This window comes from Kryptolebias marmoratus, linkage group LG18, assembly GCF_001649575.2.
Source record: "Kryptolebias marmoratus isolate JLee-2015 linkage group LG18, ASM164957v2, whole genome shotgun sequence".
Taxonomy (NCBI): Eukaryota; Metazoa; Chordata; class Actinopteri; order Cyprinodontiformes; family Rivulidae; genus Kryptolebias; species Kryptolebias marmoratus.
In genome coordinates, this window is record NC_051447.1 from 18,237,341 (window position 1) to 18,263,422 (window position 26,082).

Genomic DNA, 26,082 nt, shown 5'->3' on the forward strand with positions numbered 1-26,082 from the left:
ATGCCGCCATTGTTGCGCGGAGTAGGACAGCTGTTATCCGCGGGAGATTTCAGGCTTTACAGCACCTTCAGCTGGGGGACAGACGGCAGAAACGTTGCAGGGTAAGCTAACGCTGCTGTTCATATTCCTATCTTCGCTCTTTATGCTTGCATCTGGCCACACCCACGACCAAGGAGTGAACAGGAGCTAAGCTTGCTCCACCCACGAAGCAGGGCCGGCCCGAAGCAGGGACCAAAGAAGCAGGGCTGGCCTCGAAAAAATGCCGGTGGAAACGCGCGCAAAGCAAGCCGAGTAGAGTGGAGCCGGGACCTTTAGAGCCGGTGGAAAAGGGGCATTAGTCTGTCCATCAGGAGGAGGATGACAGAGGTTTGCAAAATCCTCCATTTGTTCCCAATCTATCTTTGGATCGTGGAGTTTAAAACCTTTTAGAGATGATTTGGAAAAATTCTCCTCAGAAATCTCTTTAGATAGCTGTGGTACAAAGTGTGAGCTTTGCAACAGGTCAGACTTTGATTGTTCCCCGTTCTCTAACAGCTAACAGCTGCCACTCACTCCCACCTGACTGTTATCGATTGGCCTCTTTCACAGCGGATGTTTCTGTGAAATGAAAGAGGAGGGAAAGCACAGGTGGTATTAATGAGGGCTGCAGTCCACTTCTGTAGCTCTGCAGGCCAGTTGTTCTAAAAAAATAAAAAAGCCAATTATGTCTTCTAAACGGACTGCAGCGCTCATTAATACCTTTCCTTTCCCGTCTCTTGAAGTCAAAATGTCTGCCAGGAAATACGCCTATTAGGAGAAGACACCCAACATGGTTTTATCCTCACAATTACACAATAATAATTTGTTTTTACATTAAAAAACAGCTGTATTACATCTGGGTTGTTACAAATCATTCAGGTGATCTGAATGATTTCTGTTAGCAAAATATCTCATAATCCACTGAATGGATTTTAATAAAACTCTCAAAGTAGTTATGAGATGAAAATTTACAACTTGATTAACTCTTTAAGTAAAGTTGATTCAAGATGGCCGCCACAGCTGCGACTCAGCCTGTTTTTCCGACACGGATGAAAGATTCGGTGTGGTAGTAGCTGAGAGTCATACTCCGAACACAAACGGATCATGTCCGTGTTTAAAGCTTTGTCATGCAAGGTGGCGGGCGATATGCATTCATTCAAGGAATGCTGCTTTAAGGCCGCCTCAGTCTCGTATTCAAAAACAGCAGCGACTCCGATGTTTTGGTTAAACCTTGAAGATGGCGCCATGTGCAACCTTTAAAACTGGCTGAATTATAGGAGTTTGGGTGTTTTTCTAAGGTCTGTTGACTGTGGCGGCCATCTTAGATTGTTCATCAGTTGTAGATGTGCATCCAGTGATTTTTTCCTGAACGTTTTCATAAAACTGGTCCAGTGGTTCATCAGCTGTTTTGCTAACAGAGTTGATGGCAAAAGTTTGAACTCAGAATCTGTTTTGGGGCTCAGTCTCAGCTACTACCACGCCAAATTCTAGGTCAATATTTGTAAAAGTAACTGAGATTCAGCCACTTTTTATTTCTTTTAAGTTCTGTTGGTTATGGTGGACACCTTGAACTGGCCTGGTTCAGCTCTTTTACATCCACTGAATCATGAGATATTTTGCTAACAGACAAAGACAAAAACATCATCTGTCTTTGTGTTTCTGCAGCAGGCAGTACGTTTAATTTTGTGTCGTTACTGACCCGAGTGGACGTTTTTGTTTCGGGTTCCACTCAGGTCTGCTGGCTCTGCTGGCCAGCCTGGTGATGCAGCCCGCCGTGGACGCGGCGCCCGTGGGGACGGGGGACTCCTGGATGACCATCCAGCAGCTGCTGTGGCCGTACACGGAGCTTCGGCACAACGGACAACCCCCCGTCTAACCCGGGTCCCGTGGCAGGACGCTTCTGCAGCCATTTGCAGCGTAACATGAGCACTTCTGATGGGATATCTACTGGTGCCTAAATATTCCTAAAACGAGACTTGCATCGGCAGCACAGACCAGGCCTCGGGCGTGGGGGGGGGGGGATGGTTAACCCCTTGGAGGGTTTTTATTTATCAGATCAGGTTTGCTAAAGTAGTCTGTGTGTTTCTGCATGTCTCTGTGTTTACAAGAAAAAGCAGTTGGGCGGGCGGTGTCGTGTTGCCCACTCGGACTCACCGCCGTTTGTCAAATCATGCCCGATCGGTCGTCACGGCTGCGAACAACACTGACCAATCACGTTGCGGGGATGAAAACGCCGATCGGTCCCCACAACGGGCCCCTCCGACGGAACTATGAGACTTTTTAAACGCATTTCACGTGCTTCGGGATAAAAGAGGCTTTTAATAGAATTATACTTTTATTTTTTTTTTTCCTCCTTTGATTCAACAAATGACTCAATCTTAAGTTTGAACACTGGTCATAAGATAAAAGGTTTTGTTTATGGTATTTAAGAGATTGTTAGTTTTGTGTGTCTTTATTCCTAAGCTATAAAATCTAAGTTTTTCCACATCTGAATGAATGTTTAATTTTTTGACTGGTACTAAATTTCTACTTGTTTTACCACCAAAGTTTTTTTTTATTATTATTTTCCTGTGGTTCTCACAGTTATCAACTACATACACTTTTTGTATGTTCCAAAGAAGATGTGTGGATCTTTGCACAAATAAAGTAGCCTATTCTACAACAGAAGATGTGTTCTTGCGTCCAGTTCCTGAATAAACCAGGGGCCTGGTGGCCCAGAGGAGGTTCTGCACCGTGTGGACAAACAAATAATGGGATTTTCTGGCCTTGGCGATCCCCTCGGGGCTGGTGTTATCCTGCAGCATGTGGAGGAAGGTGGAGTGAAACTCGCTGCCGGGATGGTGGTCCGAGGAGAAGCCGGGGCTGTCCTCACTGAGCTCCAGTTTCTGACTCCTCTGAGCTCCCAGCAGATACAGACTCCAAGAGCCTTCAGGTACCGGGCCGGGGTCCAGGTGCTCGCACGCCTGGGGGGAGGACGGCCAAAGATGATGCTTAGAAAAAGAGCTGTAAGGCTTTCCTGAAATATGGAATGTTAGCAAAAGGCTAGCTAAAAGCTAAATGCAACAAAGGCTAAGACCTAGAACTGTAACTAATAGGTTAAAGTAGGCAAGGAAGGCAAAATCAGAGCAAGTTTGCTGAAGCAGATTTTAAAGAAAATGTATATGAAAAGATCTAGGTGTGTTTTTCTGTGTAAATATTTGGAAAAAAGTTACAAAAACCAAAAGTCATAGCAGCCATCTCCTGAAAGAGCTCAACATTTTGATACACGAATGTCTAAAGCAACGCAAAGTATGCAGAAGTTGGATTGAATGCCGAATGAGCATTACTACTCTACTCTGCCAGGCCTGCGTGGAGGTCAAAGGTCGTACCAGGAGAAAGGAACCGAACGTGAAGATCCTACCTGCAGGACGAGGCGCTCGGCTCCACATTCGTCGTTCCACTTGCTCGGCGAGAAAGCGCAGGAGGCGGCGCAGAGAGCCATCTGTTCGTAGGCAGCTCGCTCCACCAGCGGGTCCTGAAGGAGAGTCGTGAAAAAATAATGAATTAAATTATCTGCAAAATGCGATTGCATGTGAAAGTGAGTCATGAGCGTGGAGGGTGGGGGCGCAGGTCTGGGTAAGTTTGGAAAAATATCTGTGTAGGTCTGTGCTTTGTGTGCATACAAAAATATATAAAAAATAGATATTTAAAAAACAAACCACTGTAGAAATATCTACTATGAAGTTTAAAGTTTAAAAATGAGCCGAACATCGACAGAGAAGTAGAAGTTCTGCAGACCTTGTCGAGGCTGCTGACGTAACAGTCCGTGTATTCATCGACGAAGATGTTGACGCCGGCGTTGAACATGGCTCTCTGCAGGGCGGCCATGCTCATCCACCTCCCCGCCACGTGGGAGAGGCCTCGTTCCTGCTCCGCCTGCAGCATGCACTCGTCGTCCTGCTCGTTCGATACAAACACAAACCGTACAGCTTTATTTATTTCCACTCGGCTACAACTCCCTGGCACCAAACGCAGAATCGCTGGTTTTGCACGATGTTCCCTCAGCTGTAGGGAAAAACGAATCCAATGAAAACCTCTGGAATCCCATTATTTGCATTTCTGAAACAAAAACCTGCACAGGTCTTAAAAGTCTAGCGTTCTGAGAAGGAATGCACGTCACCCGCCACCTTTTATGCCGAAGTTTCAGACTTAAATCATCTTATGATGGAATTATAAATAAAACCCTGAAAACTGTAATATTCAAACTGTTTTAAGTGTGTTAAAGGTCATTATCAGCAAATCTTACCTTAAAATCTGTAAATTGGACTGAATTATAACCATTTTTGTGTCTGCTAGTCTCAATTAGCAGCAGCGGCCATCTTGAATTGGGCTTACTCCAGAAGTTAATCAGCTGCGGATGCACAACCGTCGATTACTTTGAGAGTTTTATTCAAATTCAAATTCATCCAGTGCTCTATGGGATATTTTGCTAACAAACTGCTTAAAACTTTGACATTAGCTAAGACGTTGCACGGTGTGTGACGCTTATAGTAGTGGGTCTCAAAGTTGGGGTCGGGACCCCACTGTGGGTCAGGAAACATCAAATAAGAGGCCCCAGATGATCTCCAGAAATCAAATTAAATGTAAACAGATTCCTAGTGGAGTATTTTAATTATTACAAAAACTGCATACAATAATCATAAATTATTAAAAGATAATATAATCATCATAATAATAATAATCCTAGTTATGACTGTGATTATGTTTGTTGTTTTAAAAGTCTGCAGCTATTGTTGGTACGTGTCGGGGATCAGTCAAATCTGAGCAGAATTAAGATCAGTTTGCTGTGGCAGCCATGTTGAATTAAGTTGACTCCAAAAGATAATCAGTTCATTAGATATTTTGCTAACAGACAGTGTTGACTCTCAGATGATTAATTAGCTCTCAGGCTATAAACTGTGGATCACTGTCAGCTACTACCACACTGAATTTTAGCTCAATATCTGTAAATCTGACGCAGTTGTGGCCATTTTTGTAGAAGGTTGCTCAGCTTTGGAGTGAACATGCTTTAATGGTAGTTTCTCTTTTTTTTTCAGGTGTGGGAGTGCAGTACGAGTTCCTCGCCTTGACGGTGATGCTGAGGTTAAAGAGCGCCCCGTTTACGGAGAGACGAGCCGAGTCTTGGCCCAGCGGCCGCAGCTCCCAGCTCTGAAAGGGCAGGTTGACGTAAGTTTTCTGCATCAACACAAACGGCTGGAAGGTTTCCGCCTTGAAGGAGACTTTGGCTTCAGCCTGCTCAAAGGAAACGTCAGTGATGCCATCCATTCTCCACTGCTTATCTGAAAGGGGGGGAGACAGTTTCAATGAGTTTTTGCTGCATCGTAAACAGGATTCGGCTTTATTTTTATTGCTCGTGCACGTCTGGACCTTGAGCATCCCAGCGAGCCACGTGTGGGGGTTCACAGAACACCACTGAGTTGGGCAGAGTCACGGACACCCCAACAAGGCTGGGCTCCTCTGAGCTGCTCTGGGCTGTGGGGTACGGGAACACTTCCAGCTCTGAGCCCAAACTCTTCAAAAAAAGTAAAGAGGATGAGCAAAGTCAGCTTCCAGTGTGGCTGTAGGCAAAAACAAAAATCTGGTTTCCAGTCACCTGCTGAATTATCCAAGTCCCTGCCTTTTTATCTTGAGGAGGAAGGTGAAACAGATCGTAGCAGAAAACTCCACCCAGAGGTGTGTATTCCATCAGATCCACCACCTGGACGTCACACACCGTCGGTGTTAGCTCGAGAACGATCGATTCTTTGGCTGAGGCTGAAGAGAGGAAAAAAATCATCGTTATTGTCAGACAAACTAGGGAAGAAAACAGCCTTTTCGAGCGCTGAATGAGTGCACTGGAATCTGTTGAAGCTCTAAGCAGGATAGAAGCTAAATGCTACGCTAACATTGGCAAAACCATTGCTGAAAGCTTAGCTAATAGCTAAAACTATTAAACGGAAGTTACAATTAACAAAGAAGATGCTTAAATTAGTTTAAAAAAAACAGAAAAGCAACCAAACAGATGGTTGAGCTAACATCAGCAAAATAGTAGCTGAAGTTTCAGCGCTGTAGCCAAAAGCTAAAGCTAACAGATCGGTCACTAATAGAAGCTCAATAAAACCAAAACAGCAAGTTTGTTAAAGCAGCTTTCGAAGATAATAATGTTTGTAAAGAAAATGAAGTGATTTGAATGTATTTCCTTGGGGAAATTTATTTGAAATAAAGTGGAATATATTGAGAATTAAATTTAAAAAAATAAAAGTCATGGCATGTTATTCATATTCGAGCTGAACGTTTTGATAAATGAATAATTAAAATAGTTCAGAAGTGGAAGTGGCAATAAGGAATGTTGTTAATGTGACAATAGTTTAAAAAAGGACACCAGTTTACAAAATAAAAGCACCATATTTAGAGAGACAACATATATCTGGACATTTAAAGTCAACTTGAAACTACAAAGCTGCAATGTTGTTTGGAGCAATATGTACCAATATGTCTTGGTCTGAATTTTTGAGTGTAATTTGTTAGAAATTTATGATTGAGACTGAGTAAATGTGAAAAGCAGACCATTAAACGCCTCATTGAAGTTACCATCCAGTGCTTCCATCTGTGTGAATATCTCGCTCCTCCTGCCGTCTGAAGGCTGAGCGCTGCTTTTCCTTGACCGCCGACTGCGTGCACTCTGTGAGAGACGTGCGCGGTCAGAATAAAAACACGAAACGGGGAGTTGTTCCTTCATGTTACCTTCCGCCCTTCGGACTCCTGGACGGACTGCACCTCCTCCTTCGCTCTCTGACTCTGACTGCCATCGTCCTCCTCCGCCTCCTGCACCGATGAGTCTTTCAGATCCTCCTTGTTCCCTGCAGGAGACCTGAGACCGGACAGACCAGGTAATGGATTGATATCTGACACCTGTGAAAGTGGAGTGTGTGTGAGAAGCCTGTTAAACCTGCGACGGGCTGCGTGTGTTCTCGGATGAGCCATCCTGGACAGCAGCGTCAGGTGGTCGTAGCGTGTGTGGAGGATCCGCACGGCGATGTCGCTCAACACCAGCTGCTTGGGGAGCTGAAAGCTCAGGTTGACCTCCTCGAAGTTTAAACCTTTGAAACTGGATGCAACAATGACAGAAACCAGTGACCGTTCACGTGTGAGTGCAGGATTTTCCGTCCACCAGCCTCTGATTTCCACCCTGACCTTGGACTCTTTTGGAGGTTGGCCCAGAGACACAGTGTCATCATCTCGTCTTCGACCACTGCCTCCATGTTTCCTGTCTTGATGTCAATGTTTTTATTTGCCTTCTGTGAAACAGCAGACATGCTCAAAACACACACAGAAAAGAAACTCTGCTGTTTTTGGTTTTTAACCTTTTACCTTGAGGATCTCCACACATGCCAGGTTAATCTTGGAGTGGATTAACTCCTGTAAAAGTTGGAGCGCCTCCTGGTAGATGTGGATTTTTTGGGGATCCGTGGACTCGTCGAACAGACCTTCCAGCTCCTCGACCAGCTGTAAACAACATGTCTGCACTTACTTATCAGAGTATCTTATTTGAACCGCTTCATTTCCAGCGTGGAATGATGAGAAGCAGAACACCAGCTAACTATGAACTAATAAAAGTGAATTAAAGTCAAAAGTACCAAAATCAAAGTGCTAGGTAAAAGCTAAACGGAGCAAAAGCTAACTAAAAGTAGCAAATGACTGGCTAAAAGCTAATAGTAGCAATATGGACCAAAATTTCTGAGAAATGCTTCCAGCATTTAGAATTAAGGCAGTTCTGAAGGCAAAAGGGGTCCAGCCTGGTACTTGTGAGGTGGACCTAATGTATAAATTGGCCGGTGAGTGAATCTGAACCTGTGTGGATTGGAGAAAATCCACAATGAATTCAAACTCGTGTGCCCAACTCTTGTTTTCAAAAATATCATTGAAGACGTACAATCATTTAATACTGGGTGGTTAAAAAAAACACCAAATTACGACATGCGTGCTCATGATGAGTTGACGTAAGCTGATTGATTCACTTATTTCCGTATAGATTTATGGACGCGGACCTGCAGGGCGATGTGGCATTTTTGGAACACCTCCGTGATGTTCAGCTTCGGGTCGTCGCTCCACGAGGTGACAAATGAGTTGACCTCTTGCTGCTCGTTTGGGTTTGGTACACCATCAGAGTGCAAGTACCTTTCCCACTGAAAACAAAGAGTGCACCACGCTGCTTTTATCAGCCTCCAGAACATCTTGAGCGGCACTCCGAATGTTATTACCTCGTGTATTGAATACATTATTCTGACAAACAGAAGAACACACCCTGGCTGCTTCTGCTGCATCACTTTTCCATTTGGCTGCTGCAGTCTTCCTCTCCTCCAGCAGGTGGTGCAGTTCGTTCAGCTCATCCTCTCTGCGCTCAAGAGCCTGTCAGCAAAACCCATCCATGAACTCAACCATGAACATCATACAGCTTAAAAAAAGCCTCATAAAAGCCATTCCTCCAACTCCTTATGAGCTATTTAAGGCTTTACATGAATCATGATTAACTCTTATCTGGATTTGTTGGTTTTCTTTTTAATTATTCTCTGAGTTCTAAGTATTTTCTTAGGTTTAATCACTTGAGGCCGCTCTTTGCACCCTGGGTTTATGATGTTATCTACCTTCAGCTCCAGCTTCTCCACCTCCCTCTGCTTTCTTTCTCTTTCCAGTCTCTCCTGTTCCTCTCTTTCAGCCTGCAGCCGGGCTTCCTCTGTGAAACGACGAGGTACGGGGATTTACACAAAACAAGCAAGCTCACATTTTGCATGACAGCTGGTTCCAGATGGTGTCTAATTTAAAAAATAAAAAATAAAGCAGACTCACCTTCCTCTCGCAGCCTCCTCTCCTCCTCCCTTTGCTGCTTCTTCTGGGCTTTGGTCAGCTTTTGTCCCTTCTTGAATATTAAACCATCAAAGCATCACAAATTAAGGTTCATAAATAAAAAAACAACTGTTAAATCTGTATTTTAAGATGAATTAATGCAGATAAGGACAGTAGTTTGGATAACTATTTGCTTACAACTTAAAGTCAGCTAACTGTAAGTGCTTTAAGCTCATACCTTTTTCTTTGGTGACTATTACTCCCAGGAAAAAAACAGAACAGGTAGAAAGTTAAAGAAAGACACGTTTGAAAACAGGAAGTATCACATTTAGGAAAAGAAAGAAACAGTTTAAGAAAACGCCTGACTTCCCTTATGCTAAGTGACGCTTTAGAGTTCTTTATTTTTTAAAGGTACATTTATTAAAATTAAATTATGACGTTTAAACTTGCTAAAATTGAGGACAACGGTCGGGAATAACTCACCATTTTGGCTCTTTCACCGACAGCGTCCAGGTAACCATAGAAACCTTCGCGCATGCGCAGTCGTTTTGTTTGTATTTGCGACACCACGAAACAAAATACGGCAATGTGTACATGTTGAATCGCGCTAAGGACGAATGTAAAGGAGAAATCTCTTCGCAGGTGCTTTGTTTAAGTACTTTCACGTGTAAATATGACTTTATTGTCCCGTATGACTGTCCGTAAAGTATCTCTTAATGTTTTCTTTATTTTTAAGTAAGCTTTGTTTTCGTTTGTGGCGGTTCGAGTGCTAAAGTCGACTCGTGAAATGCTAGCTTAGCTAATTAGCTAGCTAAGCTACTGTTTGTTTTTCTTGTTTTGTTTCAGAGAGGTGAACCTTTGTTTCTGACATGGCAAACCCTTTACGGGGTGAGGTTATCAAGCTGTACAAAACTGTAAGTAAATTATTTTTTTTAAAGTAAAAAAGAAGAAGAAGAAGAAGCTAGGTTTGCTGGGCTCTTCAGCAGTTTTTGAGACTTTTCTCCCCCTCCTTCCAGCTGCTGTATCTTGGCCGTGAGTACCCAAAGGGACCAATTTATTTCAGAGAGCGACTAAAGTCAGCTTTCATGAAGAACAAGGATGTGAGTGACCCTGAGAAAATCAAGCAGCTGGTGGCCAAAGGAGATTATGTCATCAAGGAGCTGGAGGCTCTTTATTTCCTGAGGAAATACAGAGCCATGAAGAAGCGCTATTATGAACCTGAAAAATAAAAAAAACAAACCCCCCAAAAGAGCACTTACCCTGAAAAGGACACACGGACAAGGGAAAGTGCGGTGATAATTTAAATCTATCAGATCAGCCCTTTGTGTTTATTTAAATATCTATTAAGCGCAACACTGCAGAAAACCAAATCTGTTGAATGTGCCACAGCGTTTACATCATGTGCTTTATATTGTACAGAAAGTATATTAATATCAATGTTGAACTCAGATTCTCTACGTATGCTTTTTCTGTTATTTGGCCTGGTTTGACTCCCTGTCAATTAACTTCTTTTTTTTAATGAAATTTATAGAGCGGTGTGGTCTGTAAAACAGCAGAGGTTTTCCTAAACTATCTGAATTGTGTACAGTGAGATGCCTTGAGTATTTACATGTGTACAAAAGTACTTTTTAAAATCTGTGCAACACATTTTTGAAGTCAACAACATGGCCCACAAAAACATTAGCACTTTGTGTTTCAAATTCGTCTTTATTTTAAAAAATGCACGTTGACTTTAGCAACAGAAAGAAATTATCTTCATGGTACTCAGTGCAAAGTATAATATCAGTCATGATAAAGGTTATCCTGAGCTATACCAGATGAGTAGTTTTCCAGATGTGTGCACTAATGAAACGCAGGTCCGCACTCAATGTAAACAAAGCATTTGACTGAATCTGACGAAAACCACGTCAAAGCTTGAGTCGCGTGATCAACCTGCATTAAGCTGTTTTCTGACACTTCGGCTGTTTCTGTAGGTAAACAAACACATCGTAGTCAGCATCATGTTATAAATTTTGCTTACAGAATTTTTTTAAATTTAGGAAGACGATATGAGAAAAGTATTTTGGGATTATGTTTATTATTTTGTGTCTGGTCTTCATGACTTTGTAATGAGTACCTTTTAAAGTACATATTTAAAGGAGTTGTGCTGTTTAATAACGGTAAATGTGAAATTTCAGAGGGTAAGAATCCGTCCCCTCAGTTTATTAAACCATTCACAGGGATTTACTGACAGACGTCAGTCGGCTTGAGAGCGAACACTGTCGTTGTTTGGGTTCAGTAACATTCAAATGTTATTTTCCGGTTCACCAACTTCTAAACAAGCCATCAAGCCTGTAAAATTTCAACCATCAGCTCCTGTCGGCGACAGACTACTTTTAATCAAAACGGCTCAAAGTCTGAGCTGGACGAGCGTTTAGGAACCGCCACTAAAGTAACACAATGACCACGATTCAACAAAATATACAGACCGGCCTGTTTCTTATTAAACTGGTGGGATGACATTTTAAGGTGATTCCTGAATGTCTGTTATGATTTAGGTGAACACACAGTTCTTTTTTTGTTGATTATCCCTTTCCGTCTGTTTCCCCGTCCAGACTGAAAACGACACAAATCACAACATCTGCTGCACATAGACACCAGTGTTACAGCGACTCTGTGTGAATGGTTAATAAACTGGGGACATTTGTAAATCTGACTTCATGTTCTTCTCATGCGGTGAGACTTACAGGAAATAAGGTGAATATGGGAACGCAAGCAGGACTGATCGTAAATCTGAATGAAAATGAGGTGATAATGTCACATTAAAACATTCCAAGTAGTCCAACACGTTGTTTTTTTTGGTTGCTTCTGCGCTTTTAAAAGCTAGGTTATAAACACAGTTTTGTAAAAAAACAGTCTGAGCCGTTACATCAGATTTTTAGCGTGATCATAAACGGGACGACTTTAAGTTTGCTTTCAGTGCGTCCATCTCTAAATCACAGGAAGAAGCAGGGTTTGTGTCGCCACCTTCTGGCTTCCCTGTCAGGTCGGGTTTATCTGCTCCTTTCATGACCTGAAGAACGACAAAAACCAAGCATCAGCAGCTGTTAAAAACTTCTCTTTTTTTTTTTCTCCAAAGCAGAACTTACACAGCCTTTGGCGAACCTAAACAGGTGATAGAAAGTTGTGTCTTCTTTCTGTAAAGTAAGCCTCGCCTCCGTTTTCTCCCTCCACCCTCCTGAAATGTTTAAAAGGAACATGGGGAAAAAGGATTGTACAACTTGTTCATTTGATTTAAAAAAAGGTGTAGTCAAAAATAGGTATAAAAATGATCTATTTACCTGTCAAAAGGCTGACTATCACTCCCACAGTAAAAACAGTTACGGCTCCAATGAGACAATAATAAAGGTAGGAGGGAGAGTACCATTTACCCGCCAGGTTCCTGCAGGTGAGAGAACATGGTAAACCGTAGTTAAACGTAAGTGCAGGAAATTTGAGTTCTAATCTTTTATTTGTCGGGTCAAAATAGATGAATATGTAAGGGAGTCTCAGTTTCCTCGCCTGAGTCGCAGAGGTCCGCAGTCTTGAACCCTTCTCGACTCAGTTTCTACAGACTTCTTTAACTTTGTATTTTGACCCCTGCACGGCCGGGAGCTCCCTTTTTACAGAAAAAAACTTCAGAGGACACAGGTCTGAAAACCACACTGATACTAAACCGTAATGATCACAAAACTGCACTCCAGTGGAGCAAATCCTAAACACGGGGGTGTGTGTATGACTGGGTACAAAGTGGACCGAGGCAGATTCAGTGATGGTGGAGGTGGACGCATGAAAACAGACTGGCTTTCAAAAACTGGCTGCACAACTTTCAGTTCATACTGAAACTGAAAACCTGCCATGATACTCACAATTTTGAGTCTCCAACAGTTGCAGTCCAGTGAGGTATCACCCTTATTAGTTTTTAAAGTTATTTTGATTTCTGAAGGGTCTTCTCGACCCTCAGTTGGTCTGTCATGGCCCACAGTGGGGTCACAACCTCAATTTTTGGGAATTGCTGCGCTAAAATATACCAGATTCTTCAGCAGACAAATGGTTTTCTAAAAAAAACAGAAACTTCCATTCTAAAGACGGCGCCGAACCCAACGAAGAAGACCTCGGGTCAAACCATGAGCAAAGGAAGAAAACCAAAATCAAACAAATGCTTCTGTCAGTGAACCCTGACTGTATCATTAGTTTGTGTCCTCTTAAACTGGTTAGTACTTCCATCTGATATCATACGTAACAGATTTCTAAACCCTTTTTTATTGAAATCATTCATCACTGAAAGTTACACACTTACATGCCTTCGCCGTGCAGCGCGGGGGTTGTGGTAACGAAGCTCGGTGCTTCTGGAAGAACAGTGGAGGTCCAGTTCTGGTCCCCAGCTGTGGTGAGATTACAACCCTCGGTGGTCAGAGGCAGCGGTCGGGTCATCTCAGGAGGGGAACGGGATATCAGGTCACCAAGGCTTACGGACATGGTCGCAACAAAACCCATAACCAGCCCCGACAAGGCGCCCTGTGAAACAACAGGCACAGTGACTCACTCGGTGTCACCCGGCACGATGGAAGGTGGTCGGCCACAAGATTTGGTTCATGACCACAGGAACAGCATCACAGACACAAGAGGCTAAAAATAGTTTCGCCTTAAGGCTCAACTTTGCGGATGGAGTGAGAAGCTTAGAAGTTTGTTCCTGGACATAAAACGAGACAACTGAGGTGGTTTGAAAATCTGATTGGGATGCTTCCTGATTGCCTCCCTTTGGACGTTTCATGAGGGACGTCTTACTGTAAGGAAACCTGAGGTCCGAACTTTTTAACGTCCCTTCTTGCTTTGGGATCCAATTTTTGGTGCAGGACATGTTTTTCTTTCGGCTGCTCCCTTCTGCAGGGGTCACCACAGCCAATTGTTCTACGCCGGACGCCCTTCCTGACGCAACCTGGGCTCAAACCGGCAGCCTCAGGATTACGAGACCGCAGCCCTTGTTAAGTGGACATGGATGAATAGAAAAATCCAAGCTAAGCTTTCATGAGGTCGAGCTTACTTTGGAGTTGGCAAATGGACAAAGCATTCCCAAAGAGAACACGCCGAGCAAAGGGCCTCCAGTGACGCTACCAATTACAGCAACAGCCTGTTTATTAAAAAAGAAACAGAAAATTCAGGTTCAAAAGCACAATGTAGAGATTTTTAAGAAGTAAGAAATGGTTTTGCACTGCATATAGCAAGTCTCTGTTTAGAGAAGGTGAGACACAGTCTACCTGCATCATCCCTCCCAGGAATGACGCGATCCCAGCCATGCCGATACAGACGAGGCCGTAAAATAAACCTGCAACGGTACAAATCCAGACAATGAGATTCAGTCACGTCTCAGGGACAAACTGTACGTCTGGAGAATGCGTCACGCACTCAGCGCCTTGGAGACGACGAGCTGCTGTTTCTCAGATAGTTTGGTGTGCGGTTTGATCAGGTCCTCGAGGGTCACTGCAGCCAGAGCGCTGATGCAGGAGGAAACCGTGCTGGGAAAGAAGGGACCGACAGCTAAAGGTAACAAATGTTTTCAGGAATCAGAGCCTGCCGAGTCTTTATTCACACAAGTCATGCAGAAATCACAATTGATTTCCTGTTTTTAGTTTGTTTTTTACAGACTTTCAGTTATGTCAAAGCTGTTAGCTTGTTCAGGACGTTACAGCTATGACTTTCAGTTTGTGTACCTTTTAAATTTTTTAGCTTAATTAACCTTTTTTAAAATTTATGAAGAGTGGAGAACTTTAAATCTTTAAAAAACTTTGTCTTCTTTAAAATGCACGCTAGCATGCTTGCTTCATTTTTAGCTTTTGGCTACAGTTCTGCTAGTTTTAGCATTTAGCTACTAGGTTTAGCTACTGTTTTATTAAATTTACCTTTTGGCTACTCTTTTAATATTTTTAGCTTTTGGCTACTGTTATGCTGGTTTTAGCATTTAGCTACTAGTTTTAGCTATTGTTAAATTAAATTTACCTTTTGGCTACTCTTTTAATATTTTTAGCTTTGGCTACTGTTTTGCAAATTGTAACTTTTAGTTAATGTTTTGCTATATTTACCTTTTAGCAGCTGCTAATTTTAGCTTTTAGCTACTGTTTTGCTGATGTTAGCTTTTCTCTACTGCACTTTTAATGTTAGATTTTAGATACGGTTCTAAAAATTTTACGTTTAGCTACTATTTTTCTCTACTTAGCTTTAGTCAATAGTTTCCTATATTTAGCTTTTAGCTCATTTTGGCCTATAGCTATTGTTTTGATAATTTTGACTTTTTTCTACTGTTTTGCTTGTTTGATATTGTTGTGAGCATTTTAAATTTTAACAATCCTGTTTCAATTTCTTTCACAAATTTCAGCTTTGTACTTTAGCATTCATGTTGTATTTTTACATAAAATGCACTTTTTTCCATAGTTGGAAATAGAATCGGTCTTTGTTTACCTGGAAACCAGCCCTAAATATATTTTTAAGTTTGTGTTTCTGGCCTAAAATGCAGGAATAGATTCATATTGAAAAGAAAAGCACAAAACAGTTTGGGTTTACACGGCCTACAGTGACTTAAAATCCAAAATAAAAGAAGAAAAACTGACTAATTTTTGTTTTAACTGGGATAGTTTGACTTGTGTAGAAACCTTAAAGAACCGCTGTACACCGCCGCCAGGAAAAGTCCTGGAAGTCCGGGGTTGTTTGTAAAGATGTGCATCACCATATGTGGTATCAGCTGTAAAGAATTTAAAGGTTACATGAAATGTTGGACTTTCATGATTGACAATTATTAATTTTCCATTTTTAATGTTACACCTGATCAGGAGAGGAAACCAGTCCAGCTGTCCATGGGTCACAGCTTTTATAAACCGAATAGAGGCAGAGTCCGGCAAACACGGCGGACACCAGGCAGGCCCAGAGACCTAACAGGTTGACGTACAGCGCTCTGGAATAAACAACAATACGATACAGTAAACGCTAAGATCTTCGCCCGTTCCTCTTAACCAAACAGCTCGTTCTGCAGTTTTTCAATCAAACCAGGATTTCTCTGCTGGATCCAGGTCGGGGTTTTGACTGGACCGTCCCAGAAACCACTTACAGAAACTGGTTCCCCCTGAACCGCTGGAGCAGGGTGGTTAGGGCTGTTACTCTGCTGGAAGGTGCTGTAAAAGCTAAAATTAGCAACATGCTAGCTATATTCTAAAATAGCAAAAGCGTACCTAAAGCAACAAAAGGCTAGCTAAATTCTAAAATAGCAAATGGCCTGCTAGAAGCTAAAAGAAGCAAAACACTAGCTAAAAGCTAAAATTAGCTAAATGCTAGCTAAAAGCTGAAAGTAGCAAAATGGTAGCTATAAGCTAGAATTACCAGAAGGTTATCTAAATGCTTAAAGTAGTAAAATGCTACTTAAAAGCATTGAAAGGTTAGCTAAATGCTAAAATAGCAAAAGGGTACCTAAAGCAGCAAAAGGCTAACTAAATACTAAAGCAGCAAATGGCCTGCTATAAGCTAAAAGAAGCAAACCACTAGCTAAAAGCCAAAAATGGCAAAACACCAGCCGAAAGCTAAAATTTGCTAAATGCTACCTAAAACCTGAAAATAGCAAATTGGTACCTAAAAGCTAGAAGTAGCAAAAGGTTAGCTAAAGCAGCCAAAAGAAGTGAAATGCTACTTAAAAGCAGCAATAGGCTAGCTAAATGCTAAAATATCTAAAGGGCACCTAAAGCGGCAAAAGACTAGCTAAAAGCAAACAGTAGCAAAACACTGGCCGAAAGCTAAAATTAACAAAAGGTTAGCTAAATGCTAAAAGTAGCAAAATGATACTTTAAAACAACAGAAAGGCTAGCTAAAAGCTAAAATACCAAAAGGGCACCTAAAGCAGCAAAAGGCTAGCGAAAAGCTAAAGCAGCAAAAAGCTAGCTAAATGCTAAAGACGCAAAAGGCTAGCTAAATGCTAAAGAAACAAAAGGCTAGCTAAAAGCCAAAACACTAGCTACAATTTCGAAGTAGCAAAAAGTGAAAATCATCCAAAAGGTGAGCTAAAAGTATCAAAAGGTTGGCTAAATGCTAAAAGCAGCAAGAGGCTAACAGCTAAAATTAGCAGAACGTTAGCAAAAAGCTAAAAGTAACATTTAGATCAAGCATGTTGAAGCGGATTTCAAAAAGAACAATGTTTCTGAAGGAACTGAAAAGGTCTCAAAACAAGAAAACTGATATTTTCCTAACAGAAAGATTCCTCCGTCCACAGTCCTGACTTACAGCCGGGCGTGAGTGATGCTCCTGCAGGAGACGTATCTCTGAACTGAAGGTGGGCTGACTCCGTACACGGTGGTCCAGATGAACGTCCCTCCCACAACCAGGGTCCAAACTGTGTGTCTCCTCAAAGGGTTTAGGTCAAAGCTGGACAAACAGAAAAACGGCCCGATTCAAAGGAATTCAAACATAAAAACTGTCATCCTCCCCTCCTTTCATACATCTATCCCACAAACTTTAATTATTATCATAAAGAATCACTCCCAAAAGTTGAGCCTTCCTCCTTGTTGTGCGTCTGCAAAGATGGTGGAAATGCCTTCTTGTACGATCACAGCTTTGATTATAATGGCCAGAAATCCTGAGAGCATCAGTCCAATCTGAAAGACGGATAAAAAGACGGGTTCAGTTTGGTTCCGTTTGCCCGAGGGCGAAAGGACGGTTGCATTTATGTGTTCATTCATCTGTGCCGGCTGAAACTGTCAGAAAGCAACATCAAAACTGATTAACTTTTAGATTCACCTGGTTCAAGATGATCTTAGCAAACACAGAAATGATAATAACCTTTTACAGATATTGTATTGCTACCAGACAGAGTTGATTCTGATAGTTAATAGCAAAGGTTTTGCACAATCTGTTAGTTTTAGCTCAATATCTGTTTTGTTGACTGAATTATGGCCATGTTTTGTGTTTTCTAAGGTCAGTTGGCTGTGGTGGTCATCTTCAGTGACTCCAAAAGTAAATCAGTTGTCAGTCCAGTGAATCCGTCCAGCGGTACGTGAGGTGTTTTGGCAAAAGGCAGACACGTAACTTCGCCTTTCGGCAACAAGCACACTCGTATTTTTCCTTTCACCTTTTAAAAACCTACCTGAAACACATCGGTCCACACAACTGCCTTCAACCCGCCCTGCAAAAAATGCACATCAAATCAGTATCAGTATATACCAGAGATGGTAATAAAGCACAAATATATGTTTTATTTTTACATTTTCTTACCAGCGTGCAGTAAAATGTGCAAACCATGGCTGTTGAAAAAATTCCAGTCCACAGATTCATGCCAATAACTGCAGAAAGAGCAAAAGAAACTTCACGGATGAGCTCTGTTGATGAGTTTTCCTCTTGTGACTGAACGTACAGATACCTTCGTTTAAAGCCAGAGCTGGACCATAAACAGTGACTCCTGCATAGAGGGTCTGTGACAGAGAAAGACATGGATGCTATCAGGGTAAAAGTTTCGGTTCGACCCACAGAAATGATCGGTTTTGTCATTATTTTTGGTCTTACTATCTGAATGAGAAAAGACGTAGTTCCAAGGAGACGAGTTGCTTTATTAAAACGCAGCTCCAGATACTAAACAAGGAAGAGAAAAAAAAACATTAGTTGAGTTTCGCTTGAGTTTAATATACCAGGCACAGTGCTAATACTTTTCCACAGTTTGTTCCATGTGAACATAATCGCACTCACTTCGTAGGTGCTTGTGATGTTGAGTCTATAAAAGATGGGGAGAAAGATCTCAGATGTGACCACCATCGACAGGGGGTAGGCGATGACAATCAGTCCAAAAATGGCCCCAAAGCGGTACACCTACAGAGCAGGGAAATGATTTTACAATGACTTACAAATAAGTCCGTCCTTGTGTTTATTGTCTTCTGCTTATCCGGGGTTGGGTCCAGCAGGGAAACCCGACATACCCCTCCCCGTAGACACTCTCCAGATCCTCCTGGTGGATCCCAAAGAGGTTGTGTAATCCCACCAGGAAGTTCTAGGAAGTCCAGGGATCTTATTCCAGTGGGATATAGACAAAAAGCATCAAGAGGTAGGCATCTGGGATGCAGCCTAATCAGATGCTTTAACCGTTTCAGCTGAGGAGGAGCAGCTTCCCCAGGTGTGAACGCTATCAGTCCGAGCTGACCAATCCGATGAAATTCAAAAATACTTTATTAATCCCAAAGGGAAATTAAATGCTGTAGCTCATAATCCTGGTTTTGTTAAAGAGTTGTTATAGATCAGGGGTGGGAAATCCTGGTCCTGGAGGGCCACCATCCTGCAGGTTTTACTTGTTCCTCTGCTCCAACACACATGATTTAAATCAATGAGTCATTAACAGGTTTCTGCAGAACATGAAGAGGTGATTTAACTACGAATCAGGTGTGTTAGAGCAGAGAAACAAGGAAAACATGCAGGATGGTGGCCCTCGAGGACCAGGATTGGACACCCCTGTTATAGATGCTGATGGCTGTGGGCAGGAAGGATCTCTTGTTGTGGTTCTGTCCCGAAGCGCAGGTCGGTCTTGAAGTCCTGGGCGATCTCCCGGACCAGGTGCTGGAAGGGCAGCTTCCAGATGAGCAGCTCGGTGGACTTCTGGTACCGGGCCTGTAGCCGTGAGGCGTCTTCACGCCGCCGGCCGGGGCACTCTTCTGGGCGGCTTTGTTGGCGAGCTGCTTCCTGGGAGCTTCATTTCCGGTGGATCGACGGGCGGTCCGCTTGGTTCTGGCCATGACTGGACTTCAGGGTTCTAATGAACGTAACAGAGCCGCTCCAACATGCAGCCACCTTGAGCAGCGCAGTTCTAGAAGTGCGAGGCGGTACCACGGCCTTAGACAGAGTGCCTACAGTCCAGATCTGTCTGTTAAAATGGACCGCCAGCAGCTGAAATCATGCTTTTAGCAAGAACGAGCACAGACCTCTATCAGGGAGAGGGTTAGATTGACTGAATTATTTGGTAAACATGACCCTTGCTCCTTGTGCTTGTTGAGTTAATGTTTAAACACAATAAGAAAGAACACATTGAGCTCTTCTTGAACCAATTTAATGAAGGAAAATCCCTGAGCTCCCTTACCTCAGCCGGGTTGGACAAGATCGTGGTGGAAGACATGCTGCTGGCGGCAAGAGACATAGAGACAGGCAGGAAGGTGAGGGTGCGACCCCCGGTCAGGAATTCACTGGAGCTTTTCTTTCTCCTGTCGACCCAGGCGTAGTAAACCCCGATGCCGGAGGACACCACCAGCATGAGCACAAACACAGCGTAGTCTGCAGGGCCGAAGGAGCCGGCTTCCTGCAAGTAACCTGACATGGTTTTAGTTTAAATTTAAACAAAAAAAAAAAAAAACAATAACAACAAAAAGAACCGTTCAGTCAAACAGTCCTTCACTAGAAGTCCTTAAAAAGTACATAACCTTCCTTGATCGGCACGAAAACCAAAGTAACACGCTGTTCTTTACTTGTCGTGTGCTCTGTGGGCATTCCCGGCAGGTACTGCGAGTGAAAGTGTAGAGCAGGGTCGGGTTTACAGGTTTACACACACACACACACACACACACACACACACACACACACACACACACACACACACTATTTGGGAGATGATTATCTCAGGTGTAGCACGGTGATCAGTTAAAGAAAACCGATGGGAAAATGGCTTTATGAGTTTCTGAAACAAAACTAAAAATGTGTTATCGTTTAATGCAAATGTCATTAACACACAACCCTGATTAAAAATATATATATATTGGAAGTTTAACATTCAGATTTGTTCTTGCTGTTCAGTAGTGGTCGATGGTTAATTATCACCAGAATGTTAGCTCATGAACCACCGGACGATGATTTAAAATAAACCTGCAGGTGATGATCGTTGGATGTTGGAGTCAACCCGACTCAAGATGGCTGCTCGAGCCAATTAACCTGAACGAACTGTCAACTGTACTGTCAACATAAAATGACCTTAGTCTTTATTTTTTCAGATAATATTATGATTTATGGTTAATTTGTTAATTTCTGCTGTGAAGATATTCTGGTTTTGTTCGGGTAATTCAAAGATTACAGGTGTTTATTGTCCAACTCCTGTTTGAGTTCATGTTTTATTTTGTAGGAGACTCCTTCCTTTTCCTGTTTTGGTTTTAGTTTCTGAGTTTAATCTTCCGGTGAAGCGCCTGGATGTTCCCAGAAACCTCCTGATGGTCATTTTTCACCCATAAAAGACCATCGTTTGTCCAATTATCCTCTTCCTTTAGCACCTTTAGTTCCTTATAGAGTGACTGCGTTTGCATCCTTCAACCATCCATTCTTTCTGATATTTTAAATCAAATCAAACTGCAGTTTTCTTTCTTGATATAGCAGTTTCTGCGTTTAACCCTTTCACTGGTTCTTCTCAAAACACTAAAAAACAATTCAGCAAAGGAAAAAATAGACTTATCTTTCCTTGAAGGAATGCATATCGCCCGCTGCCTTCATACCAGAGTTTTAATCATCTTATCTTGATAAAAATAGAGTTTTAACCTAAATAAGAATGAATCAGGTGAGCTGCAGAGGTTAATCAGTTGTAGACGAGCATCTAATGGTTCATTTCTGGGAATTCATGAGATGTTTAAGATGCATACGCAAGCCCAGAAAATCTTTTCTGCTCTAGTTTGCATTTTAACAAACGACAGAGTCTCTGTCGGAGCACGAATCCACTTCTTTATTAACAAATCTCGTACGCGATCTTAGAAAAAACAAACAAACTGTGGGACAAAACGTTCTCTTGATTTTTCACGGCGCGGCGCCGCTTTTTGTCAGCTCGAAGTCACTGAATGCAGGGTTGCTGCTGCCAAACTTCTTGTCTCTGTCCGTTTTCAGGTCGAGCTGTCCGCTTCGTTTTTCGACCTAAACAGAAGAAAAACGGCGAAGCAGGAAGTCAGCAGCTGTTATCAGCTTTTAGAGGTGATTGAATAAAACCAGAGCGGCTGGACTCACTCTGCATTTAAATAACTTGATGAAGTAATAAAACGTTGTGTCCTCCTTCTTTAACAAGAGCCGGGGTTCCACTTTCAGCTTACAGCCTCCTTTAAATGTACATTTAAAGCAGGAAACAGAACAAACAACGTTCATCAGAAAGTAGCATTTCGGTGTTATTTAGTTTTTATAAGTTTGTGAAGTTTTTTTTTACCCGTTAGCACGCTGACTATCAGCCCCACACTGATGGCTGTTATGGTCCCAACCGGACTAAAGTAAAGGTAGGACAGAGAGTAGAAGTCTGCCAACAGAGGCCTGCTGACGGGAGAGGATTGCACAAGATTAAAGCCTGCAGGAATGCATATCGCCCGTCGCCTTTCATGCCAGAGTTTTAAACTAGGATGCAGAGAAGGGACGGAGTTACAGGCGTTTTGGTCCAAGCATGATCTCATGCAACATTTGCGAGATCTGTTAGCACTGAGAGGATGTGTGGTGATGCCTCTCAGCTACTACCACACCAAACTTTAGCTCAGTGTCTGTAAAACTGTCTGAGTTTGTGTTTTCAAGCTGTTGCCTTCAGCGGCGGGTGATATGCAGTACAAATAAAGGGGTTTTATATATGATTTATGACAGGGGTGGGCAATCCTGGTCCTCGAGGGCCACCATCCTGCAGGTTTTCCTTGTTCCTCTGCTCCAACACACCTGATTCAGAGGTTAAATCACCTCTTCATGTTCTGCAGAAGTCTGTTAATCACCCATTGATTTAAATCAGGTGTGTTGGAGCAGAGGAACAAGGAAAACATGCAGGATGGTGGCCCTCCAGGACCATGGTTGCCCAACTTTTGCATTTCACACGAAGGTTAAAACTCACCTGCTAATGTCGTGGGCGGGAATGTTAACTGTAGAGTTTGCTTGCGTCGGCAGAGCCGTGGCGGTCCAGTTGAAGGTGTTTGCTGTGGTGAAGTTGCAGCCGTCTGTGGTCAGCGGCAGAGGCCGGCTCATCTCGGGAGGCGGGGGGTAAATCTGGGCTCCGATGCCCACCCAAAGGGAAACAACCAGCCCTGAGACGAGACCTGATACAGCTCCCTGCGAGAACGTAAGAAGGGTAGTTACGGCCTTTACGAAGATGAACAGCAAACAGGAGTAAACGAGGTGTGTCCCTAAAAGCACAGACACATCCCCTTTTGAATCGACGGGACAGGATTTGTTCTGTATTTATCGAGCTGCCTTGAACGCATCATCCTGTCCACGTTTTGTGTGAATCGATGCGAGTGATTGGCTGAGACATTTACTGACATTAGGCTTGGTGCGTCCTGTCAGACCAAGGCCCGGCTATCACAGGCTTCCTTTATTTTTCCCTACTGACAAATAACCGCAGAATTCTCTGTAAAGAACTGCCATATAAGTATATTTCTACAAACTGAGGACATTTAAAGAGCTACTGTATCTTTCCAGATCAAAAGATCTGAACTATAATTATAAAAATCTACAACATATTCAGTATTTATCTGCTAAAATATTAAAGTGGCTACAAAAAAAACCCCTACAGTTAAAAAGGATACACTTACTTTGGAGTTGGCACATGGACACAAGATGCCCAGTGTGAACAAGCCAAGCAAAGGACCTCCGATGATCCCGAAAATACTGATGGCTGCCTGTAGATGAAGAGGAATGACTGAATATTTGTCCAATAAACCAATGAAAACGTGCTTAAAGGGTCTCCTTTTGGGTTTTGTTGTCAGAGCTCCTCTACCTGCAGGATCCCTCCCATGAGCGAAGCCAGACCAGCCATTCCAATACATAAGAGTCCGTAGGAAAAAGCTGCAGAAAATTTGATATTAGAATCTCACACTTCTACCTTCAACCTGCTAGCGTTCCTGTACAGGAAGCGGGTCCACTCACTCAGCCCCTTTGACATCCAGGACAGGTGTTTTTCAGACAAGCTGGTGTACGGTCTGATCAGATCCTCCACTGTCACTGCAGCCAGAGCATTGATGCTGGAAGACACTGTGCTGAGGATTCAAACGGGCCACAGGGCAACAAAAACGCAGAAAATATTCAATAAAAAGACAACTGGGCTGCGTATATGCAATGTAATCACTTCAGTGGTAAGTCTGAACCTCAGGGATCCACTGTAAGCTGCTGCAACGAACAGTCCAGGAAGACCGGGGTAGTCCCTCAAAATGTCCATCACCAAATATGGCATCAGCTACAAAAAGGACACATTCAATGAGAGAAACTGCATTTCTGTGAAAATCCAGGGTGATTGCTGGGAGCTGAATGACTTTGCTGAAGAAAAACAAAACACTAAAGAAGCTAAAAGTCGCAAAACATTAGCTAAAAGTAGCAAAAGGATAGCTGGAAGCTAGAAGTAGCAAATGGCTAGCTAAGAGCTAAAGGTATTGAAAGGCAAGCCAGAGACTAAAAGTAATAAAAGGCTGGCATAAAGCTAGAAGTAAAACAACTGGTAACTAAAAGCAAAATGTTAGCTGCTAGCTCAAAGTAGCAAAAGGCAAGCTAAATGCTAAAAGTAGCAAAAGGCTATCTAAAAGCTAAATGTATAAAGAGGCTCACCAGAAACTGAAAGTAACAAAAGGCTGGCTTGAAGTTCAACGTAGCCAAAGGTTAGTAGCTAAAAGTAGCAAAAGGCTAGCTAAAACCTAAAACTAACAGAACAGCAGCTGAAACTAGCAAAAGGCTAGCCAAAAGGTGAAAAAAGCAGAAGAGGACAAAAACAGAGCAAGTAGCTGAAGCAGATTTCAAAGAGAAAAATGTTTTTTGAATGAATTAAAGAGACCTTTGTGTAGTTAAAGTTAAGTTACACATTTACTGAATGAGCTGAACGTTTTCATATGTTGGTTAAAGTTGCACGACATATGCAGAAATAGTTAAATTACAGAAAAGAGATGAAAAAATAAACAGTAAAGAAACCAACAACAACCAAAAACATTTTTTTTAAATGATCAAGCTACCTAGAGGCTTGTGATGATTCTTGTTTGAAAACTCAAACGCAAACAAAAAGCTCAAAGGAAGTTTGTAAGTCCCGGTACAGGCGTACCTGATCAAGAGCAGAAATGAGTCCGGTGCTCCACGGGTCACAGTTTTTATAGACTGAGTACAGGCACATTCCTGCAAACACTGAGCTCAGCAGAATGGACCACAGGCCGAGCAAGTTGATGTACAAGGACCTACAGAAACACACAACAATCACAAATTTAACCAGATTGAGGAACTAATGGCTAGCTTGAGTGGGACCAGGAACAAAATGGATTGCTGCCATCTTACAACTTCAGTCTCAAACATCTTAGAAGCAACACACGGTACAGCCTGGTACTTATTGGGTACATACCCAGTATTTACCCAGTAAGAGCTCAGGACGTATCCTGTACGTTGCAGGTATACACCCAGTAAGGACCAAATTGGTACTAGATATGTAGCAGGCTGTTTTATGTATTGCCACCAAAATTTCGGACTACTTGCAGCCTATTTTTACTACTAATTACTTCCAGTTTTAGCATCATTTACAACCATAAAAAGCACGTTTTACCATCCTAACTTTCTTTGCAGAGGATGTCCTTGTGTTGATGCCAGAGGAAGAATATACTTATAGTGAAACAAATTTGAGTGAATGTGTTCCAGATACCAAAATGAAACAAAGCCATCTCTTTATACAAGTGGACTTACAGTCTGGCATGAGTCATGCTCTTGCAGGCGATGTATCTTTGAACCTGGGCCTGGTTGATCCCGTAGACACTGACCCAAATAAATGTCCCTCCGATAGTTAAGGTCCAGAAGGTGTGTCTCCTTAGAGGGTTTGGGTCAAAGCTGATGAAAAGGACAAAAAGACACTTAAAGTTGAACATTTTTTTAATCTTGAGTAGAAGAAAATAACCCAAAATGTTTGAATGGACGATACTTTGGACTTCCTGTCTTAGTTGCTGGGGCTTTCTTGGTTTCTTGAGGAAGTCAAGTTATGTTTTGTTCAAATACTTAAAGTTCTCTTCTTGCTACTGCTCCCATCCACAGGCATGTACAGTCTTGTCTGCTGTGTTTTTTCTTCCTTAAATATGAAGTTAACATGCTGATCTACAGGTGCTGGTCATAAAATTAGAATATCATGAAAAAGTAGATTGATTTCAGTAATTCCATTTAAAAAGTGAAACTTGTATATTATATTCATACATTACATACAAACTCATATATTTCAAATGTTTATTTCGTTTA

At 42.4% G+C, this 26,082-nt stretch overlaps 5 protein-coding genes across 12 annotated transcripts in view; 2 read left to right on the plus strand and 3 right to left on the minus strand.

Annotated features, from left to right (window-relative positions):
• The window catches only part of LOC108244055 (lymphoid-restricted membrane protein), a 54,172-nt gene extending 51,490 nt beyond the window's left edge, over nucleotides 1–2,682 (plus strand). For all 7 annotated transcript variants that reach the window (XM_037981229.1, XM_037981230.1, XM_017429917.3 and 4 more), the window contains one exon: nucleotides 1,752–2,682. In XM_037981229.1, coding sequence (XP_037837157.1) covers nucleotides 1,752–1,894 — 143 coding nt within the window. In that variant the 3' untranslated portion in view covers nucleotides 1,895–2,682. The remainder of the gene's footprint in view (nucleotides 1–1,751) is intronic.
• Nucleotides 2,296–9,417, minus strand: cfap94 (cilia and flagella associated protein 94). Its single transcript, XM_037981380.1, has 16 exons — nucleotides 9,364–9,417; nucleotides 8,884–8,953; nucleotides 8,682–8,770; nucleotides 8,341–8,445; nucleotides 8,085–8,222; nucleotides 7,408–7,542; nucleotides 7,231–7,334; nucleotides 6,986–7,144; nucleotides 6,781–6,907; nucleotides 6,628–6,718; nucleotides 5,651–5,811; nucleotides 5,425–5,569; nucleotides 5,122–5,336; nucleotides 3,796–3,954; nucleotides 3,419–3,532; nucleotides 2,296–2,981 (listed from the first exon to the last, which is right to left on the minus strand). Exons 1-16 carry the CDS (start codon nucleotides 9,415–9,417, stop codon nucleotides 2,670–2,672), a joined length of 2,178 nt encoding a protein of 725 aa, XP_037837308.1. The 3' UTR covers nucleotides 2,296–2,669.
• Nucleotides 9,418–9,425: 8 nt separating this feature from the next.
• Nucleotides 9,426–11,701, plus strand: lyrm5a (LYR motif containing 5a). The gene is made up of 3 exons (XM_017429940.3): nucleotides 9,426–9,522; nucleotides 9,727–9,794; nucleotides 9,897–11,701. The coding sequence occupies exons 2-3, from the start codon at nucleotides 9,750–9,752 to the stop codon at nucleotides 10,107–10,109; spliced, it is 258 nt and encodes an 85-aa protein (XP_017285429.1). The 5' UTR covers nucleotides 9,426–9,522; nucleotides 9,727–9,749; the 3' UTR covers nucleotides 10,110–11,701.
• On the minus strand, nucleotides 10,975–20,398 carry LOC108244065 (sodium-coupled monocarboxylate transporter 1). Its single transcript, XM_017429939.3, has 17 exons — nucleotides 19,988–20,398; nucleotides 18,613–18,732; nucleotides 18,433–18,498; nucleotides 18,290–18,341; nucleotides 18,145–18,212; nucleotides 18,017–18,055; nucleotides 17,413–17,528; nucleotides 17,158–17,298; nucleotides 15,715–15,844; nucleotides 15,546–15,634; nucleotides 14,305–14,414; nucleotides 14,157–14,224; nucleotides 13,943–14,029; nucleotides 13,199–13,416; nucleotides 12,201–12,301; nucleotides 12,009–12,097; nucleotides 10,975–11,932 (listed from the first exon to the last, which is right to left on the minus strand). The coding sequence occupies exons 1-17, from the start codon at nucleotides 20,219–20,221 to the stop codon at nucleotides 11,807–11,809; spliced, it is 1,854 nt and encodes a 617-aa protein (XP_017285428.1). The 5' UTR covers nucleotides 20,222–20,398; the 3' UTR covers nucleotides 10,975–11,806.
• A 1,185-nt stretch (nucleotides 20,399–21,583) lies between these two features.
• Nucleotides 21,584–26,082, minus strand: part of LOC108244041 (sodium-coupled monocarboxylate transporter 1) — a 10,864-nt gene continuing 6,365 nt past the window's right edge. Inside the window, exons 8-17 of one of the 2 annotated variants that reach the window (XM_017429893.3) lie at nucleotides 25,543–25,683; nucleotides 24,917–25,046; nucleotides 23,979–24,067; nucleotides 23,761–23,870; nucleotides 23,612–23,679; nucleotides 23,427–23,513; nucleotides 22,730–22,944; nucleotides 22,073–22,173; nucleotides 21,880–21,968; nucleotides 21,584–21,789 (exon numbers count right to left, since the gene is read on the minus strand). In XM_017429893.3, the coding sequence (XP_017285382.1) occupies nucleotides 21,676–21,789; nucleotides 21,880–21,968; nucleotides 22,073–22,173; nucleotides 22,730–22,944; nucleotides 23,427–23,513; nucleotides 23,612–23,679; nucleotides 23,761–23,870; nucleotides 23,979–24,067; nucleotides 24,917–25,046; nucleotides 25,543–25,683 (1,144 nt within the window). In that variant the 3' untranslated portion in view covers nucleotides 21,584–21,675. Of the gene's footprint in view, nucleotides 21,790–21,879; nucleotides 21,969–22,072; nucleotides 22,177–22,729; nucleotides 22,945–23,426; nucleotides 23,514–23,611; nucleotides 23,680–23,760; nucleotides 23,871–23,978; nucleotides 24,068–24,916; nucleotides 25,047–25,542; nucleotides 25,684–26,082 lie in introns of both variants that reach the window. The other variant, XM_017429892.3, reaches the window with a different exon arrangement.

Bases quoted from the DNA above. Each gene is read 5' to 3' on its own strand.
- cfap94 (XM_037981380.1), bottom strand. From the start codon at position 9,417: ATGCGCGAAGGTTTCTATGGTTACCTGGACGCTGTCGGTGAAAGAGCC. The intron at 8,954-9,363 runs GTGAGTTATTCC...TTAATATTCAAG, and splicing joins TCGGTGAAAGAGCCAAAATG to AAGGGACAAAAGCTGACCAA. The intron at 7,335-7,407 runs GTAAAAGGTTAA...GCTGTTTCACAG, and splicing joins CATGTGTGGAGATCCTCAAG to AAGGCAAATAAAAACATTGA.
- lyrm5a (XM_017429940.3), top strand. From the start codon at position 9,750: ATGGCAAACCCTTTACGGGGTGAGGTTATCAAGCTGTACAAAACT. The intron at 9,795-9,896 runs GTAAGTAAATTA...CCCTCCTTCCAG, and splicing joins TTATCAAGCTGTACAAAACT to CTGCTGTATCTTGGCCGTGA.
- LOC108244065 (XM_017429939.3), bottom strand. From the start codon at position 20,221: ATGTCAGGTTACTTGCAGGAAGCCGGCTCCTTCGGCCCTGCAGACTAC. The intron at 17,529-18,016 runs GTAGGTTTTTAA...TCCGTCTTTCAG, and splicing joins TGTGGACCGATGTGTTTCAG to ATTGGACTGATGCTCTCAGG. The intron at 14,225-14,304 runs GTGCGTGACGCA...GTACCGTTGCAG, and splicing joins CGTCGTCTCCAAGGCGCTGA to GTTTATTTTACGGCCTCGTC.